This window comes from Scheffersomyces stipitis, chromosome 1 (genome assembly GCF_000209165.1).
Source record: "Scheffersomyces stipitis CBS 6054 chromosome 1, whole genome shotgun sequence".
Lineage (NCBI taxonomy): Eukaryota > Fungi > Ascomycota > Pichiomycetes > Serinales > Debaryomycetaceae > Scheffersomyces > Scheffersomyces stipitis.
The window spans coordinates 1,518,944-1,537,700 of record NC_009068.1 but is presented as its reverse complement, the minus strand read 5'-3'; the positions used below and the strand labels follow the sequence as shown (position 1 = coordinate 1,537,700).

The following is an 18,757-nucleotide window of genomic DNA, read 5'->3' as shown; positions in this document are numbered from 1 at the left end:
GGAATCCGTGGCAGAATGGAAGAAAAATCCTACGTTGTAGTGTAACTTTTTTCTTAACCGACGAAAATCTTCTCCTCTACTTTGTCCGTATACCTTGGACCTGCCCAGGACAAAATATGCTAGAGTGCTTTTCCGTAGTTGTGTTATCTGAAAACCGTACAGCCTGTTTTATTCCGGATATACGCGTCATAGTGGAATTTTTTTCCCCAAAACGAAAGTTGCTCGGTTGCGCCCTCGGTTTCATTATTGAAACCCATTGCAGTCCACCACCAGCGTCCCCGGATCTTGCCCGCCATTGTCGAGCACTCGAACAATGTGTCTGGAGAACCCACCACTGAGGAGCTGAGCCGACTGCGAGATGTGCTATAGGAGGAGATACATCTTTTTTCCAGCTCGTTCTTGTCTCTTTCTCTGTTGTTTCTGTCATCTCTGATATATATAAGTATCTGGGTATAAACCTGAATTTCGAGGCATAAGTACAAGCTACACAGAGTCGGTTGTTGTGAGAACCGACCCCGAAATTCGCAGACAACAAGACCTCCATAAAAGTTTGAAGGCTGAAACCTCATCTTTCTTCTTTCTCTTCAGACCCATCCCATATCCATTTTCCATTTTGTTTTTACTTCTTTTCCGCCCTTGTTACCCTCGCTTCGTTGACCTCGGCCAACTCCTTGATTTTCTTCCATCACCCTGCCCACAAAGCAAGACCGGCCATCCTCTCCTCCCCTGGTGTGAGTGACTTCCGACCTGAGCCCACCAATGGACAAATACTTACTAAGCTCGCCAACACTGCTTTCCCAGCCGTTCGAGGTCCAGACTGTAGACGTCTTCGATGACCAGAACAGGACCTCGTCCGCCCACCAGGAGTCGATGTTTTCCCGAGAAAATGACTACGACAACGAAGTGGTTCCAGTGTCGTCCAACTCGCGAAATTCCAAATTGTATCTCGAAGACTTTCAGCGAAGAATGAACAATCTTAATGAGAGTATAGAAAACGAGAACATGAACCATAATAGTAACAATATCAGTCATAACAATCATAGCAATAACAATAATAGCTCAAACAATATGAACGATTTCGACTCTACCGTAGTCCTTGACTCTGGCCGGTTCTCCCATTCCAAAAATATTTCTCTAGATGAGGGTACCTACAATATGCTTCACAACCACCTCAATAATGACGAACTTGACGAGATCGACACAGACAACGACTTAGACAATGAGGACAGTAACAATAACCAAAAATTTCACAATAATAATTTCGGTATCCATAATGATGACGTTGAAAATAGTAATATTCATGGTGTGGGATCGGTGTTCGGTTCAAGAAGACCGTTTCACCAGAATACTCTTCTGACTTCTTCTATAGCCTCAATGAGCCAAGATCCTCCATCTTCACAATACGTATCTACACTGGCTATGGCGTATTCGATGCCTCAATCGTATTCAAACAATACTCTCTACTCTATGGAGTCCATACCACAACTTTCGCTGTCTGCTTCGAACCAATCGTTATCAGACTCTCCTTCTTCTCTTCAACAGCATGCACTGCTGCTGAACCAGAAGCTGAATGTGGCCGCAAACTTTCAGCCCGTAATGGCTACTCCTCGTCGTGCTGGACGTAATAAGTCGCTCTCTATTTCGTCTATCAACAACGCCAGTGCCAACATATTCAACACGCCTCTACGTTCCCATACATCTTCAGCATTGTCACCTGTGGCCCTAACTAAAGTCTCCAAGACTCCTCACTCTAGCAAAGTCAAAGGACACACTCGGTCCAGATCTCGGATGTCCATAGATGCACTGAATCTCCCGCTTTCATTGGCTGGGGTCGTTGCAGGTAAATCTGCTGGATCATCGTCGTTTTCGGCCGGGGCAAACGCCAACCTTAACCCGTTCTATTCCCTGTCTACTTTCGTATCTCCGAGAGTATCGAAAAGTGGCGATTTGGACGACTTTGGCACTCCACTTCAAACACCGGGTCAAAGAACTTCTATACATAGCAATAGAGCCAACTTGGCCAGCGATTCTGGAACGTCCAATATGAGCTCTTCATTCTTCAGTCCTAGCAACAACTCGAACTCCAACTCGAATAGCTCTGGCTCAAATATGCCCTACGTTCTCAAGCGTCACGATACTCTTGATTCCATCAAGATTGAAGACCAAGAAGACGATGCTATCAAGCAGCTCAAGAAAGCTAAGTCATATTCTAGCATTGCTAATGCGATTCTGGCTGCTTCTAGAACAACAGCCAAAGACTCTGCTATTAAACGAGATGACTCCTTCATCAACGCTGCTGATCTCTCTCTTCGTCTTATAACCAGTCAGATTGGATCTAATGCTACTATCACCGAGTCTAACGAAAATCCTGAAGCGATTTCTTCCAGCTCGACCCCTGGAATTTTCTATACTGACACTTCACTGCTACAATATGGCCAAAATCTCAGTCTAGCCGATGCTACCAAGTCGTATTCGGTGCCCAACTCGGCATCAGAGTACGATGACACATACATAGAAGCTAGCCATTTCTCCGTAACACCTGCTTACCGACCAAAGGGTGTTGACTTGCTACTGCTGCTGTTTACTACAGACCTGAATAATCCCTTGGACTCCAGTATGGCCAAGTTCAATAAGAATCTTGTTAAGAACTTGAGCCAGTCAGTATCAACAACATCGTTCACAAAGTCGTATCCAGCATCTATAGACTTGGCTTCTATTGCTACAGCTCCCTTGTCCCGTTTGCAGGATGCCAGCAATAAGGACTTGTCCAACACTTCGATGTCGTCGCAGTCGACTCCTCCAGTATATCCTGGCGGAATAGTGACTGGCTCACAACCAGGCTTGCTTCCGCCCATGGCAGCATTTCCAGTACTGCAAGAAATGTATGTCATGAATGGTGGCATCCCATTGCACCACAATGGACTTTCTATGGTTAATCCTGCTCCACTTCAGCTAGACGATAAGGTAGAAAAGGAAAAAGCCAAGAAGAAACATAAATGCCCTATGTGCGATGCCAGGTTCCAGCGTCCAGAGCACGTTAAGAGACATATGAAGAGTCATTCGTCAGAGAAACCGTTTGAGTGCGACGAACCAGAGTGTGGAAAGAGGTTCAACAGAAAGGATAACCTCAAGGCACATCTCAAAAAGATACATGGAAGACAATTGTGATAACTACATTGTGATATAAAAGACAATTGTGAAATATGGAGACAGTTGAACAAATCTATGCATGATATTTTGATATCTATGTAGACTAATAATGATTCAATCACTGTTTCCTGGTCCTACACCAGGTTAGGATCCAAAGTAACTTTACATGCATCGTAGACATTACTTTACATTCAATACACATTTTACTATACATGATATAAATTAGTTGATGGCTCTGACGACTTCATCCACGGCATCACAGAAGTAGTTGATATTGGCATCGGACAAACCAGCAATGTTGACTCTTCCGATTGAAGTGGAGTAGACGCTATGCTTCGAGATAAGTCTATCATTCTGGGCTGGAGTTAAGCCTGAGTACCAGAACAAACCTTCTTGCTTGATAACGTTGTCCCATGTGCCTGGGGTTTGCAACTTTGTCAATCTTTCTAACACCTTCTGTCTGACAGACTTCAATCTCTTAGTGATGTTGGCGACGTCTTCTCTCCAGACCTTTTGCAATTCTGGGGATTGGAAGACGATAGAAGCAACCCTGGCTCCAAAAGCTGGAGCAAACGAGCATTCGGATCTGAAGAGAGCTACCAAGGTGCTTTGAGCGTTGGGCACAAACTCCTTGTCTTGAACAACAGCATGCATAGCTCCCACTCTTTCTCCATATAAGCCCAAGTTCTTGGAGAACGACTGAGAAACAACGAACTCAATACCCAATTCGTAAAAGTGTCTGATAGCCCAAGCATCCTTTTCCTTGTCACCGGAGGAGAAGCCTTGGTACGCGGTATCGAGCAATGGGATAATGCTTCTTTGTTTGACCAACTCAGCGATCTTCGTCCATTGTTCCTGGGTGTAGTCAGCACCAGTGGGGTTGTGACAACAGGTCTGGAAAATGAAAACAGAGTCAGCAGGAGCCGATTCCAAGGTAGCGACAACCGAGTCAAAGTCTACGTCCTTGGTATCCTCTCTGTAGTGATTGAAGGTGGTGACCTTACCACCTACGTGTTCAACCATGGAAACGTAGTTGGACCAAGAGGGTACTCCCAAGTAATAGTTGGTGTAGCCAGCTTCTCTCAAGAAGAGGAATGCCATGTGGAGAGCACCAGTACCAGAGATAGTTTGCAACGAAGCCAACTTGCCTTCGCTGGCGTACTTTTCACCAAAAGCAGCCCTTCTAGCACCTTCCAAGAACTCAGGAATACCTTGCATGTTGGTATAGTTGTGACCAGGGTCGTTAGCAGCCAAGATCTTCTTTGCTTCCGCGACACAAGGGAAGAGGTAAGGTCCTCCGGATTCCGACTTGTAGACTCCGATAGAAACATCTACTTTATTAGGAGAAGGGTCTTGGGCGTAAAGGGACATAGTCTTCACAATGGGATCAGGCTCTTCTCTGACCAACTGGTTGAACTTGGAAGTAACGGTCATGATGGATATATACTATGGTAGATTTCGCAGACTAATCAAGTATACTCAGACAGAAAGATAGATTTGAAGCTTTTTCTGAAGGTAACTTCTCAAAACTTTGTGAAATAACTCTAAGTTCCGTAAATTACAACATCTGAGAGAGAAGGCAGATCCTTTGTCCTTTATAGTTATCCAATATGATTCATACCTACAGTAGTTCCACAATACGGAATTGCCCCAAATTTGGACTCGGGCATTGAAAAATTTTCTGGGCGCTACCAGTTTACATAGTAGAAATAAACGAAAGCCCGTCGATTGCCGCACAGTTCCTAATGTGGGGGTTGCTGAGCCGCACCGCTTGAGGGCTATAAAGGAAATCTCGGAAACTCCACAACTACTAGGGTGTGGTGTTAGGGAAAGAATAGCGAGAAGATACGGTTCCTCTTTTATCGTTCAAAGGGGATTCTTAAATAGGAAAGCTATTTTAGGCGAAGATTTGAAGGCAGGTACTCGGCAGAATCCGCCATTATGGTTTTAAGAGTTCCTTGAAGTTGTATGTTCAATATGGCTGCGAATATTAAACAAAACGTTTTGACATATTAAGTGGTATTTGTATACTGGCAAGATTATTAGCAAAGAATGCTTGGGAATATGAATTTATGTTGAAGAGCATAAGGGTGTTGGCTCGAAGAAATAACAATTTCTCCAAAGCCAATATACCAACTATACGCAACTTTCAAATGGGTGCAAAAAATCTCGAAAAACTAGATAATCTAGCACGAGTACAACAGTTTGATTCCAATACTGAAGTGCCAGCAGAGATCACCTAGTTTTTCCTCTTCGTTTACTCCTTCTCTTGTCTACATTGACCCTGCAATACGGTCTTCAGTTTACTCATAAATGCAATCGTATACATTGACATAAATGTATGTAGTATCTAATTCAAAACTTTTCTATTAACGGTGTAATTTTGGAGTTGATGTTTTGACTCTAGTTCATTAAAGCAAGCAATAAATATTGAGATTAATAGTAATGATATAATTGGTTACCTTTCAAAGGACTTCTCTCCGTGTCGCAAGCCCAAGATGTACCTTACATCTATACAGAGACTCAAACTGTGAAGCATGGGCAACAAATGCAAAAGATCGCGGTCTCGCTGATCGTTGATCCACCCTTCAATCATGACGGCATTATCTTCATGAAGAGCATAACTTATGGGAGAATTGTCGAGGATAATTACGTTCTTAAGCTCATCGTCTTTGGCGAAGAACTTAGACAAATCCTTGATGTATCCTACTCCTTGTCGATATGTGCAATCGGTTCTGTAGTATCTTCTGGTGAAGATTTTGCTGGGAACCTCTGAGTCTGACTCATGCTTGGAGTTCTTCCGGGAGTTGTCTATTATGTCACTTTCCAACCAGTCAATGATTGGATCAGCGTATTCCTTGACACTAGCCGTAAAGATCTGGAGCTCAAACCACTTCGAGATTTCTTTGAGGAAGTAGTCACAATAGGGCCGTTTGTGAACGTAGTATAGAGATGCAATATTGTTGAGTTTGATTTCGATCATTTTCGGAGCCGAAGACGACGAAGTGTTAAAAGAACGGGGAGAACCTCGTGATAAAGAGTGGATTAACGTCTCGTCAAGATCGAGAATGAGAGTCTTTCTCTTACGTTTCTTCTGTGGATTTCTGGATAAGGGATATAATCGTAATGGTGGCGGTATTATGTATTTGGAATATGAGGTTGGAGATTTGATGTTGTTGGAAAGAATGTTTTCCTGTTTGAGGATCTCGGTCTTATCGTCTATTTCCGAGCGCTGGTCAGGAGTTGAAGACGAGCTTGTCATTATTTTACCGCTACTAATGTTATTATTGTTGCGACGAAGTTTACTGATATTGCTGTCGTCTTTTATCAAGTCGATGTCTTCCTCTATCTCTGTCTGTTCTGGTAAGATTTTTTCGTAGGAAGAATCCATCGACTCTGGAATTTCTTTGACTACAATCAGGCTGGACTTCCCAAAGTTAACGAGTCCGAGTTGTTCAAAGGTGTAGATGAATGGGAAAGTCACAAGGAGCCACATGAAGCTGATAGGTTTCACTATGAGTACGTTGGGCACAAACAAAATGGTCTTGATAGCAAAGCGTAAAAGGTTTGCGATGGACCGCAATATCGAGTCTTGTTCAGAACTCTGTTTGGCCATGATTTTCTCGTAATCAGCCGGAAGTGCCTGCGTCACGGGAGACTCGGTAATAGTCATGGTTGCGGTAGAAGAGCCGGAGTTGTTCACATTACTGTTGATGCTGGTTGTGCTTTCATTGGGCTCCGCTATGTCTGCTTTGGCTAAATTAATTTCGCCAGCATCATCTATGTCATCTTCTTCGTCGAGGTCTTGAGCCGAGCTTGTGAGTTCGTAATCCTTTTTCGGATAGAGCGTATCAAAGGAGTTAACTATTATTTTAAGCGAGTTCATAGTTATGCGAAATGTCCATGGAGGTCTGCAGCGAGATGTAAAGAATAGTTGTAAGACGGAAGGATGAAGCGTGAATGGTAGTGAAGGTACTAGATATTGTCTCACAGTATGATAAGACAAGTGGATGATCTGATTTGATCCTATACGATGATAATGAAGCAGTTGAAGGAGGTACAGCCCGAAGATGTTGCGGCTGCAATGGAAGCTGGCGTTGCCTTTATGTGGTTGTTGAACTTGCGGGCGATTGAAGTAATACTTGGCTAATGATAGTTGAGATTCTACGAATCTATGCCTGTGTCAATATGAGTTTGAGATATAGTAGGTAGTATAGAATGGGTAGTTTAGGACGAGATGGCCGAACACCGATGTGACGAGATGAGTTTATTTACCGACCCACAGCAGTCTACAAGAGCATTCTCCCAGGATAAGGATACAACAAGAAGAGCAGAGGAACCGAGATGAGAACTCACCATATGATAGAGAAACACCAGTTAGTGCCAACTATAAATAGTGGCCGGTGTACAGGCGCAAATCGGCGCGACATGCGACATTTCTAATGTTGGGGAACGACCGGAAAAACAGATGGGTGACTACATAGACTGACTGCGAAAGAGAGAGACTGATCTACAGTTTCACCGAATACCGGGGAATAGTTTAGGAAGTAGGAACCGTGGACAGAACGAAACCGATAGAATGTAATGAACCTCCAGAGCAGCATGGCTGGATATCTGTAATTTAGAGATATGTGTGCATTTGTATGTCCTTTTCCACCCGCTAATCTGTGGCACATGTGAAAAATTCCGCACCCAGTAAATAACTGGAGCAGTCTGATAACTGGAGCATTCTGAAAATGTTCGACCTGAAGTCATACGGAATGGCTTTTCTCTCCGTAGAGCGGTCTCAGTGGATTACAGAGCAGCTACTGCCAGTCGTCTTTGGGTACCCAACGCTCTGCAGCCTGAATGACCGGCTGTTGGGACACAAAATGTCGCTGCATCTATACGATCGGAGATGATCTCATAGGAAACCAGGCCCCCACCAGATCGCAAAAGGGCACCATTTACACTACAAGCAACTAGTTGGTAGCTAGCCAGGTAATTAATACGTCTCGGCGGATCTCTCTTCCTATTGGCCGAACTCACGGCTATCGCTTCACGACATTCGATTGCACGTTTCCTGACTTCAACCGTTGTTCTACACGTTGGTGATGGGCTCTATATGCACACTGCCATCACCGATTCGTTGGGCGCAGAATCGGAGGATTTCTAGCCTGGGCTCATGGCTAAGAGAAGATGGGAATGGAGACGGGAATTTTGGATTGTGTACTCCAAATGTGGATTGTGAACGAAGTGTGTCTCTCGGCTTATTTGTGGAATGTGTCTCATGCTCTCGTATTATGCTCAAATCGAAGACTCACAAATATCTACTGATTCTAAACCTAATTTCTGTAATTCTCATTAGCTTCTGTTACTTTTTCCCCCTACTTTTTCTCATAATCGGCATTTCTCACGTTTCGTCTTTCATACCATTTCCCCATACTCCCAAGCTCTTCCGCCTACAGTTCTACAACTCCTCTCGTGACCCATCTCTCCATAGTGACCAACTTGCGACATTCTGGCTCTGTTTGTTGAGTTGGCCCCACAAATTTCCTAGCCTTTTCAGCCCGCAAGAGGTGACCCATTGCCTAATCGGGACGCCACTCCAAATGCGCACGGCCATTTTGCGCCCCACCTCCGAACTCCATTTCACTTCGTAGTTATTGTACGACTAGAGCTGCTGGTTGAGCCTGTCGTTTGCAAATTTCAAAAACGGCTTATGTCGTATCGAGTAATCGAACTTATTCTGTTTTTTCCGTATTTCGAAGTTGTACGTAATCAGCTACTTGATGCTCTTCCGCATTTGTTGAATTGCTCTAGATGGTACTTTTGTACTTGTATGCTAATCCATTCGTAATAACAAAGTAGTGTTTGAGTACTAGCATTATCTGTGTATCATATATGAGATATTATCATTAATTAGTTGTAACGTCATTAGGCTATATACATATTGATCTCTAGGGGACAAATCGCACACTGTAGAACTTAATTATAGCGATTTTCGCAGCCATTCCTAGCCATCAAGAACTCTCTAAAACCCTCCTATCTCGCCCAAATCACTCTCCTTGTCGTCATCCACGTTCATGTTGTCGTCCTCTGTCGCTATACCTACACTTCTCGCAAAACTGCCTTCTTCTGTGTCATCGATCTTTTTCGACGTAGCGCTATTAATGAAGTTCTGGAAGATAGAAGTAATATACGACACATTGGACCGGTATGGGTTCTCGTTGTTTCTGCCAATAACAGTTAACTTCCTCAACTGGGATATATTGTCGTTTTCGTTCTCATCATCAGCTTCACCATCCTCACCTTCGTCCTCGTAGCCACTTATTTCATCCTCGTGTATACTATGCTCGTCTATTCTAAAATTACTCAGCAAGTTCGTTCTGGCTAACCGCATCAAGTCCAGATCAAAGTGCTCTGTTCGCTGTGTTTCGTTGCCGCCATCAATATCATCGTCCTCTTCTTCGGGTTTAATTAATTTGAGTTGGTTGGTATTATAACTCTTGCAATATTTACACTTCAACCCCAAGACATGGTATGGCGCATTCGACTTGCCCTTGCAGTCATTACAGCTGATAATACACCGCCACGAGTTGTACGGTGCCGGCAATGGCAGCTGGCTGATTTCTTGGTCCAAGAGCCTGAACTGCGTCTCAACATTTACAATCGTCTTTTTACAGATGGGACACTTGTAACTGTGCTTGACCATTTCGTCATAGCAATGCTGGTGGATAGAGTGACCACACTTCATGAATACCACCTTGTTGACAGAAGTGAAAAGGTACTCGTTGCAAATGGGACAATCACAGTGTGTAGTATTGTTCAAACACTTGTGTTTTTCCCGTAAGTCTATGGACAAGCAAATGTTACATTCGTCACAGTGGAAGTAGTCCTTTCCTATTCCCAATCCCAAACGACATATACCACATTTGTCGCAATGGTAAATATCCTTGGTGTGATCGTTGTCGTAAAGAACGCATTTAGAACAGAAGTAGTATGCCAATTCAGTTTCACAGTTGACGCAGTGGTTGGACTCAGGAACTTGCGGCGTGTTGCACTTCATGCAAAGGATGTGTCTAACCTCCGAACGGATGAGCTTATGCGACGTAACTTCACTGTCATGACAAAATCGACAAGTGTACCACTTTAAACATGTCGGACACTCTAACTTACACTTGCGGTGATAGTGTTGACATCCCATGATTGTATTGAACGGGGGGTCATGAAAAGAGGGTTCCTGGTCTTGTTCGGTAAGAATTACCTCCTCTCCTTCTGACTCGTCTTCCTCGTCTTCCTCGTCTTCCTCTTCTTCTATATTTACTTCCTCTCCCATGGAAACATCCATCGGAGAAGCAGCAAGATTAGCTTCGACGTTTTCTTCTACTTCTTGTATTACCAGAGATTCCTCTACTTCTGGAATAACCAAATCTTCTACAATAGTTGAGTCTCCGTCGTTGTGGTCTAGTTCGTGCAAGACTAGCTTCTGCTTCTTCAACAGTGAGGGTAGCTTCAACTCAGATTTGTTCTCTTTTGAGAGTTTTTCACTGACATACTTGTAGTAGTTTCCCATCATTAACCTCGTAACAAGCTTGTTCTTTGCAGTCTGTGAGATGCAATCCAAATTCTGGATCTGCTGGATTCTGTTACGGAGAAGCACTTCCTTCGAGAAATCATCTAACGAGTCTAGATCTGTCAACTTCTTGACTTGTTCTATGGTTAAACCATCGATGTTGTCCAAGTCACTAGTCTGAGTGCCACTATCGTCGATGCTTTCTAGAATTTGGCGCCGTCTACTTCTTCGTTTATAGCTCGCCGAGGCTGGCTCGGGTTTAACTATATCGTACAAAAGAGGTTGGTCCTTATTGACAATCTCTCCTACACCTACTGGTTCTGTTATTTCGTCTGTCGCCTCGCTTCGACCTCGTCCAACTTCGTAGTCGTCTTCAAAGTCGCTGATGTCTTCTGCGGGAAGGAAAATCGTTTCATGGATGATATCAGTCAACGGCTGCAACCGGTCTATAGCTGTTGAAATGTTAACTCCGAGGCGCAAGTCACTGAGGAACTTGTTCATCTGGATACGAGTCGATAACACCGTCTTGATCGAGTTTGCCAATCGTTGCTGCTCATGTGATTTATCTTCTGCAACTAACAGTTCACTCCCCAGTCTGGTCGAGTTACCCGTATCGGCTGCATCCGAACTACTTGTTATCCTTGAAGCATTAATGTAGCTGGAAACGTACCGAGAAAATTCTTTGGGAAACTCCTGAATTCGCGAAAGTTCAAAAGTCGGCAAGTTGGGTAAGTTGGGCAAGTTGGGCAAGTTTGGCAAGTTGGGAAGATTTGAAAAGTTGGGCATATTCGGTAAATTGAACGAATCCTTGGTGATATACGACGACAAATTGAGATTCAAATTGAGATTCAATTTTCCAATCTGTTCCATCTGTTCAGTTAAAGAATCGACATCTGACTCGTCCGAAGCGAGATTCCTGCTTCTTCTGCGTTTCTTTTTCTTGTGGTGGTGACGGTGGTGATGTTCATTTTTGGTATGCTCAAGATTATGGAAATTTTTCACATTCTGGATATTCAAATCTTCGCCATTCTCGTTTTTTAGGTGGTCTTCAAGATTGAGCTCGGAATCAATGTATTGCGTTTGTTGTACCTGTTCCTTGTTGTGTGTTTCGGTGTCTGGAAACTTCAGATAGCTGTGGTCTTCGTCTAGATGCGGTGCCACGGTACTGGAACAATTTCTAGTCTCAGGGTCTGCGCCATGATCCAGGACGTAATCTGGAGCCAGGGCCGACATGTTCCGAAGCAGAGGCTGGAAACGAAAGTTAGGACGATTCCAATTGGCCAGAAGGAGCAAGTTGGAAGTCGAAACAGCTTTATTCTGCTTTTTCTACAGTTTTGCAAGGAAGAGAAACTATCTTTTGATAGCACCAGCTATGTGTCTAGAGTTGCTAATGTTAGAAATGGCCTGTGTAGAACAGAGGAGATCGGCAATTGTCTCAAGTCAACTAATCAGGCAAATTCGGTAGAAGCTTCTTGTGAGCGATAGGAAATTGATGATGGAGCCTAATATATGAAAGGAAGGAATGGAAACAGGGATTGGTATGGATCTATCTAATTATATAGAAGTGGTTTTATATATTTATCGGTCGATTTTCCGAGGATGAATATCCCCAGATTCTGTTGCTCTTAACTATGGGTGCGACTGAAAAATATCTTGACTATGAGGAAATTGCTCCCAACAGAGTAACTGAAGCTAGAGACTAGATATCGATTACACTGCTGACAACTTCCGAGGAACCACCAGGTTTCATATATATCTTCTTTGATTCATACCAACCAGATCTGATTTCAGAGAAGGTACTATTTATTTCTACATCCTCGGCCTTATCAGAGCTCTTCGTTTGCAGAGACTAAATGATCTGCACAGTAGGCGATCGGAAAGGCCGGTAGTTTGCCCGGAATATGTCGATTTGTATATATAAAGATCACATTAATTCGATATCCGACCAAATATCAAACTTCATGAATTCGTTATATCTGAAAAAGATTCACAGTCCACAATTATCATTTGCACCCATATCTCAAAGCAAACAAGTGCACTGTGAACAGATACAGTCGTTGTTCCCATTCTTAACTATTGCTATTTTTCAGCAATAATCCTTACATCTTATAAATAATTCTATCAAAAATCTGCGATGAGTTCAGAAATACCGACGAATGTCAATGTTCCACCCGAAGAAATACGTCAGTCGATCGATAAAACAGTCGGATATGTCCTCAAAAATGGGCTATCGTTTGAACAGCGCCTTTTAGCCAACAATACTGAGCACAAATTCGACTTTCTAACTCCGGAAAACGAATACTACAACTATTATAAATGGAAGATTGATGGAGGTAACACAACCAATTCAAACAACACTACTTCTAATGATTTATTGAAGTCTCAGTCTACATCAGAAAAGGCAGAAACGATGGAACGTCCTCGAAAATTGAAATTTCTTGTCGATCTTCCAAAGATTTCAGCACTCGATCTTGATATCATCAAGCTTACCGCACTCTACGTAGCCAAAAACGGAGATGAGTATGCCAAAAAACTTCAAAACCACGAGATTAAAGTTGGAAACAGAGCCCAGTTTGATTTCGTTAACGAAAAACATTCGCTTAATAAACTTTTCAGGCAATACATAGATCAGTATCTGATCCTTCTTAAGTTCTACTCGAACCAGCCTGAAGATGAAGATGTATTACAGATAAATGAGCAATTGAACGATGCAGACAAAATGATTTCTAATGCTTACAAGAGAGCGCAGTACGACAAAATGAACAAGGTTGAGAGAAAGGAGAAGCAAAAACTAATCGAACAGAAGCAAGCTCACTTTGCATCTATAGATTGGCAGGATTTCGCCATAGTTGGTATGATAGAATTCGATGCAATAGACGAAGTCAAAGAATTGCCAGCACCGTTATCTCGAGAAAACTTGTTGTATAGATCTCTAGAGTCAAAGAGTAAAGACTTAGAGTTGCCAGCACCAGCACCAGTTTCAACTGCAAAGACAGATGAAGATAAAGTGAAAGTTGCTACAGTTTCAAAACCTCCAGCTATCAAAGGTATGAAAATCAGAGCTGCTGGTGAATCCAGATTGAAGAAAAGTGAAGTTCTGACAACTTCTGGTGTAGAACCATCTATCAAATGTCCTATAACAGGTAAGATGATTCCTGAGCTGAAATTCGATAATCATCTCAAGGTCCTTTTGCGTGATCCAAGGTACAAACAAGAACAGGAAAATTTTGTCCGTAAGAATTTCTCATATGCATCGAACTTAACTACAGATCAAGTTTACGAGAACATCAAGAGGATAGTAAGGAAAAGAGATAGTGACAGTGATCAACCACAAAAGAAGAGACCTCAAATTGGCCCACAATAGTCCTCCAATAGAAACTAATAGAGGCTACTGAATAGAAGATAAAAAGGAAGTCAACAGAAAGATAAGCAAGAATTGAAAATAAGTCTACTATAGGGAGTATACCGATATTTATATTTTATTAAATACACAAGATAGACTAAAGTAAAGAAATGACAAGAAAGGAAGACAACAATAAAAGACCATTATGACATACAATGAATTTTATTAGTATTAAAGTTATGTAACCAATAATAATCTTCTAGGGATCACCTTCCTTAGTTCTTCAAAGAGGAAGCTCTCTTCTTTCTGATTTCGAGCTTTTCTTCCTTACGTTCGTGCAATCTCTTGGCCAACAATTGAGCGTATTCAGCAGCAGCATCTCTTTGCAATTGAGCGTTCTTGACCTTTTGAGCCTTAAGAGCTCTCTTTCTTTGCAAGGTTTGTGGGGTAACTAAACGTTGAATCTTTGGAGCCTTGGTGTAGGACTTGTCACCCTTGGTAACTTCACGTCTGACAACGAATTGTCTGACGTCGTCTTCCTTGGTCAAACCGAAGAACTTTCTGATGTGGTTGGCTCTCTTTGGACCCAATCTCTTTGGGGTGGTGGAGTCGGTCAAACCTTCGATGTCGGAGTCACCTTGCTTGACAATGGACAAAGCCAAGACAGCCAAGTCTTGACCAACGATACAGCCTCTGACGGACTTTCTCTTTCTTTCACCGGTTCTTCTTGGTCTGTAACAAGAGTGACCCTTAGCCAACAACAACTTGACTCTGGTTGGGTGCATGACACCTTGCTTCATAGGAAAACCTTGCTTGTCGTTACCACCAGTGATTCTGAAGATGTAACCCTTGAATTCGTCACCGACAGAGTCACCTTCGACTTCTTGACCCATTCTCTTTTCGTAGAAAACTCTCAACTTGTGTTCATCGTCGATTTCGATACACTTTTGGGTACCGTTGGCTGGATAAGAAATGTTTAACTATAGCTATGTTAGTATTGAATTCCTAATGCAATGTTACAGGGAGTATCTGAAAATATGCCGCCGACTGAAAATTCATACACGACATCGTCGCCTGGATCTGTAAAGTTACGGGTGTGCTCTGATGGAATGGTCAACTTTTGCAAAGAGCTCTAACGGTATTCAATCACTTGATAAGTTGCTTCTGCATCTTTTTACTCTACTTTAAACTCTGGACAAAATTGATTCGATGGACCTGGAACAGACTACTGGCTTCCGCAGCAGGCTCCGCTATTCATTTCCTTTCACTTTTTATTGTGTACTACATTGCTTTGAACGCTGTTTGATTTAACTTTTATGGTCGTCGAACATACTTCGAGCTTGTGATGAAATTTTTCACTATTCTCAACAATGGATATGGCTGATTTCAACAATTCAATTCAAGAGCCGGATGCTCGTATGGACGTCTCTCATGGCTGGGTATATCTCTGGATAGTCTCCTTTAATTCATTCATATCTATCTTCACATACCTTCATCTTGAACTACTGGTCTACCTTATACTGAAAAGCTATCAAGAAAAGGTTAGAAAAATTTTAAGTAGGTGATAATTTTTTTCATTCACTGCCAGACCAAAAGACGAAAATTTCTTCTACGTCACGTGCGTGCGAAATTCCCATACATTTCTCCCGTAGCTGGACAAGACAGTTGGAAGTGCGAGCGTTGTTGTGTATGGGAAAGAGAAAATCAGGTCAATGTGCAGTATCTATAATCGTTACTGGGTGTGTATGTGGTAAGGGGCTAATTGGTGTCAGAAGGGAAGAAGTCGCACTTTCTGAGGAAATGGAACTTGTCACGTGTGATAAATATGATTAGGGTTGTAGCCCTAACAAGATTAGAACACTGTTGAGAGTAGCTGCGAAAAACGGCTGCGAAGAAAGTACATATTAAAAAGGAGTTTCGGATACAATAATATTAGTCCAATGATTGTCTACATTCGTTTGTCGATGTACTTTTATTCATCAGAATGTAATTAGAATTTTCTTGATGAATCTGTGGCGCAGTATCAACTTCTCTAAACAATTACTCTCTACTGTATTACGCCCTACGGTTTCAACTCACACTATTCATCATAATGTAGTTATAAGACATTACGATTCCAGTGTAAGTTCTTAACTTTGAATGACTACAAACTCACTTAATGTGTGCTACTCATCTCTGGTAAATGTTCATTGGATCTCGTTTCAAAAGGTATATGTCTATAAGTACAAGTTATACTGCTAAAGTGGCAGTCTCACTTACTATCCTTCTTCTCCTCTAGCTTAATCTTCGCATTCGTTCCCATGAAGATAGTTGGTGAAAGAGGTCCGTCTTTAGGAGGCACTGTTGCGGGAGCTGGAGATGTCTGTTGCTGCTGTACATTCGCAGGCAACTTGGTCCCTGGATTTCCCGGAAATGCGCTGGACGGACCGGCCGAGGGTAACATGTTCATGAAGTATTGAGGGATGTTGGCATGGATGGGCGTCATTCCAGTGTTTCCACTAGGCCAATCTTGAGGTGCGTAGAAGTTGGAAGGCGATGGAAACATGTCGTTGACATATCTCGAGGGAAGTCCCGAAATAGGAGTCTGTTCTCCAACGTTGTTGGGTAAGTTGGTGAATATTGGAGGTCGGAACTTTGCATTCCCAGAATGAGGATCATTTCCATTCGCAAGCTGCTGACCATACTGTTGGTTGAATACCTGGTTAAGTATGGGTGTTGGGAGAATTCCATTGGGATATGGATTTGACGGTGATCCCTGGGGTATAGATGAGTAGTACATGGCGTTAGGGTTGGCTACATTACTGTTAATGGCCATGTTGGCTCCGTTATTAACGATTGGCAAAGGAGGAGCCGTGGCACTGGCAGGTGATGAAGTCTGTGACTTTGATTGTATAGGTAGAGGTAGCGTTGGTTTACGTGAATCAGGTGATCTGAACGATGCAAAGCTCGAGTATTTCGGGGTGTTGATGTTCGGCAAGTTACTATTATTAGTATGATTTTGGTTATGATTCTGGTTAATATGATTATTGTTGATGTTAAGATTGTTCTGGTTATTGTTGATGTTATGGTTGTTGCCGCCAACTATTATGGAGTTGTTGCTACTGGCATTGGTCTGAATATTGGATGAACCATTTACATCAGAGCTATTGTCTCCCTCGTGCGAACTGGTACTATCATTGCCATTTTTACTACCCGCATTGGAATTGCTGTTTCCTGAACCTGTTACAGACGTATTTTGCATGTTGGTGTCGATGGCAGTAATGGTACGGGCACTATCGTTGATGGAGCTCTTGTTATTCAGTGAATTACTCTTGGCATCAGTTGGAATTTGGACTCTTAGCACCGGTCTTTGGTTACTAGAAGTCGAGTCATCCCGCTTGTGTGAGACCTTGTCCGTAGCATTTGAAGCAGTGCTTCCAGGAGTGTTGATGTCGTCTTCTTTCATTCTAAACGTTGTAGGATTGTTGAAAGTAGGCATGTTTGAAAGAGAGATATGGTGAGGTGGAGGTGGTGGAGGCGGCCTGTTGCTGTTGAACACCTTTGAATTAGTATTCTTAGAGTAATCGCTGTACGATCTTTTGTGTCTCTTAGGCTCTGGTGAATCGCTATCGTATTCAGAATCGACCTCGTTTTCATCCATATCATGATCAACCTCTTCTAGCACGGACGCTCCAGACTTTCTCGACAAAGACTCATTTAGAAACTTTTTCTTCCTGTAGTTTCCGTAGTTCTCCGGCAGTTTCAGCTCCTGCGGCTGCTTGGTTTTACATGTATGCTGGTACGATTTGATCAATTCGCCGGTGTCCACAGACGAAAATTCGTAGATCTTGTTGTTGGAACCAACTATGATCACCGCAAGATCTACCTGACAAAGCACGGCCAACTCGTGTGCTTTCTTGAAAAGCCCAGCCTTACGTTTGACAAACGTTACTGTTCTGTTTCTGTCATCCGTCAAGGGCTGGATCTCTATTTTTCTTCTGCCCATGGTGCTATATCACTTTTATTATTGTTAAAATAGTCTTATAGTATGATGGATACAATGCAGAGTGGTTGTTAGACTCAGTCTTACTCGATGTTTTGTTTGATTGTACGGGCTGTTTTCGAATGTTATGATGATTGTTCAATTGAATTAATTGAATAAAGTATCACTAGTATGACTCTCGCTTGTTTGTGAAAAATTTGCGAAAAGTACTGAGAATGTAAATGTTAATGATAAAATAGCAGATATAGTCGGGTGCCTTGTTGATAGTGTTGGCAATATCGGTTTCAATATCAAAACTCAAATGTAAATAGCCAAATAAAATGACGATGGATACACTTCAAGACACGATTCACTCTACTATTCAAGAACGTGATGCTGACAAACACTTTTAATTTCAGTCTCGGTCTACAGCACGAGATTTCTTTTCACGCCTGACTGCTCTTGTTGACAATTGGTAAGCTTCACGCAGCAATCACGAAAATTTCCAGTTGCTGATCAGCTCCAGAGGTGAAGATATGGGTTGCGCTATTTTTAACTTGCAGAATACAAAAGCCTGAAGCAGGGAACAAAAAAACAGCAAGGAATGCAGGAGTCGTGCGCAAACCGGTGGCTGTTGAAATACGATTCTAATTGATTTCCAGTATGAGGGGATACGAACTGAACCCTTAATGACAAATGGGGCCTCTTGCTTTTATCTGATTCGGTGATTGGATCTGGGCTGATTTCG

At 42.5% G+C, this 18,757-nt stretch overlaps 7 protein-coding genes across 7 annotated transcripts; 2 read left to right on the top strand and 5 right to left on the bottom strand. All coding sequences in view use genetic code 12, as the record gives it.

Annotated features, from left to right (window-relative positions):
* Positions 1–759: 759 nt before the first annotated feature.
* Positions 760–3,307, top strand: PICST_64902 (possible regulatory protein; the record flags this gene model as incomplete). Its single annotated transcript, XM_001387901.1, has 3 exons — positions 760–819; positions 914–917; positions 1,205–3,307. 3 exons carry the CDS (start codon positions 760–762, stop codon positions 3,166–3,168), a joined length of 2,028 nt encoding a protein of 675 aa, XP_001387938.2.
* A 65-nt stretch (positions 3,308–3,372) lies between these two features.
* AAT22 (Aspartate aminotransferase/Glutamic oxaloacetic transaminase AAT2/GOT1) lies at positions 3,373–4,584 on the bottom strand (the record flags this gene model as incomplete). The annotated part of the gene is made up of 1 exon (XM_001387489.1): positions 3,373–4,584. One exon carries the CDS (start codon positions 4,582–4,584, stop codon positions 3,373–3,375), a length of 1,212 nt encoding a protein of 403 aa, XP_001387526.1.
* An 877-nt stretch (positions 4,585–5,461) lies between these two features.
* On the bottom strand, positions 5,462–7,451 carry NEM1 (Nuclear Envelope Morphology). Its single transcript, XM_001387488.1, has 3 exons — positions 6,854–7,451; positions 6,579–6,754; positions 5,462–6,455 (listed from the first exon to the last, which is right to left on the bottom strand). The coding sequence occupies exons 1-3, from the start codon at positions 7,034–7,036 to the stop codon at positions 5,609–5,611; spliced, it is 1,206 nt and encodes a 401-aa protein (XP_001387525.1). The 5' UTR covers positions 7,037–7,451; the 3' UTR covers positions 5,462–5,608.
* A 1,838-nt stretch (positions 7,452–9,289) lies between these two features.
* PICST_37973 (predicted protein) lies at positions 9,290–11,605 on the bottom strand (the record flags this gene model as incomplete). The annotated part of the gene is made up of 3 exons (XM_001387487.1): positions 9,290–10,216; positions 10,970–11,271; positions 11,338–11,605. Coding segments are annotated over 3 exons (1,497 nt in total), but the record flags the coding sequence as incomplete, so codon positions are not given.
* A 1,234-nt stretch (positions 11,606–12,839) lies between these two features.
* PRP21 (pre-mRNA splicing factor) lies at positions 12,840–14,069 on the top strand (the record flags this gene model as incomplete). Its single annotated transcript, XM_001387900.1, has 1 exon — positions 12,840–14,069. One exon carries the CDS (start codon positions 12,840–12,842, stop codon positions 14,067–14,069), a length of 1,230 nt encoding a protein of 409 aa, XP_001387937.2.
* Positions 14,070–14,167: 98 nt separating this feature from the next.
* On the bottom strand, positions 14,168–15,558 carry RS6 (40S ribosomal protein S6). The gene is made up of 2 exons (XM_001387486.1): positions 15,539–15,558; positions 14,168–15,028 (listed from the first exon to the last, which is right to left on the bottom strand). The coding sequence occupies exons 1-2, from the start codon at positions 15,542–15,544 to the stop codon at positions 14,324–14,326; spliced, it is 711 nt and encodes a 236-aa protein (XP_001387523.1). The 5' UTR covers positions 15,545–15,558; the 3' UTR covers positions 14,168–14,323.
* Positions 15,559–16,208: 650 nt separating this feature from the next.
* Positions 16,209–18,458, bottom strand: RLM1 (transcription factor of the MADS box family). The gene is made up of 2 exons (XM_001387485.1): positions 17,275–18,458; positions 16,209–17,094 (listed from the first exon to the last, which is right to left on the bottom strand). The coding sequence occupies exons 1-2, from the start codon at positions 18,031–18,033 to the stop codon at positions 16,300–16,302; spliced, it is 1,554 nt and encodes a 517-aa protein (XP_001387522.2). The 5' UTR covers positions 18,034–18,458; the 3' UTR covers positions 16,209–16,299.
* Positions 18,459–18,757: the final 299 nt, after the last annotated feature.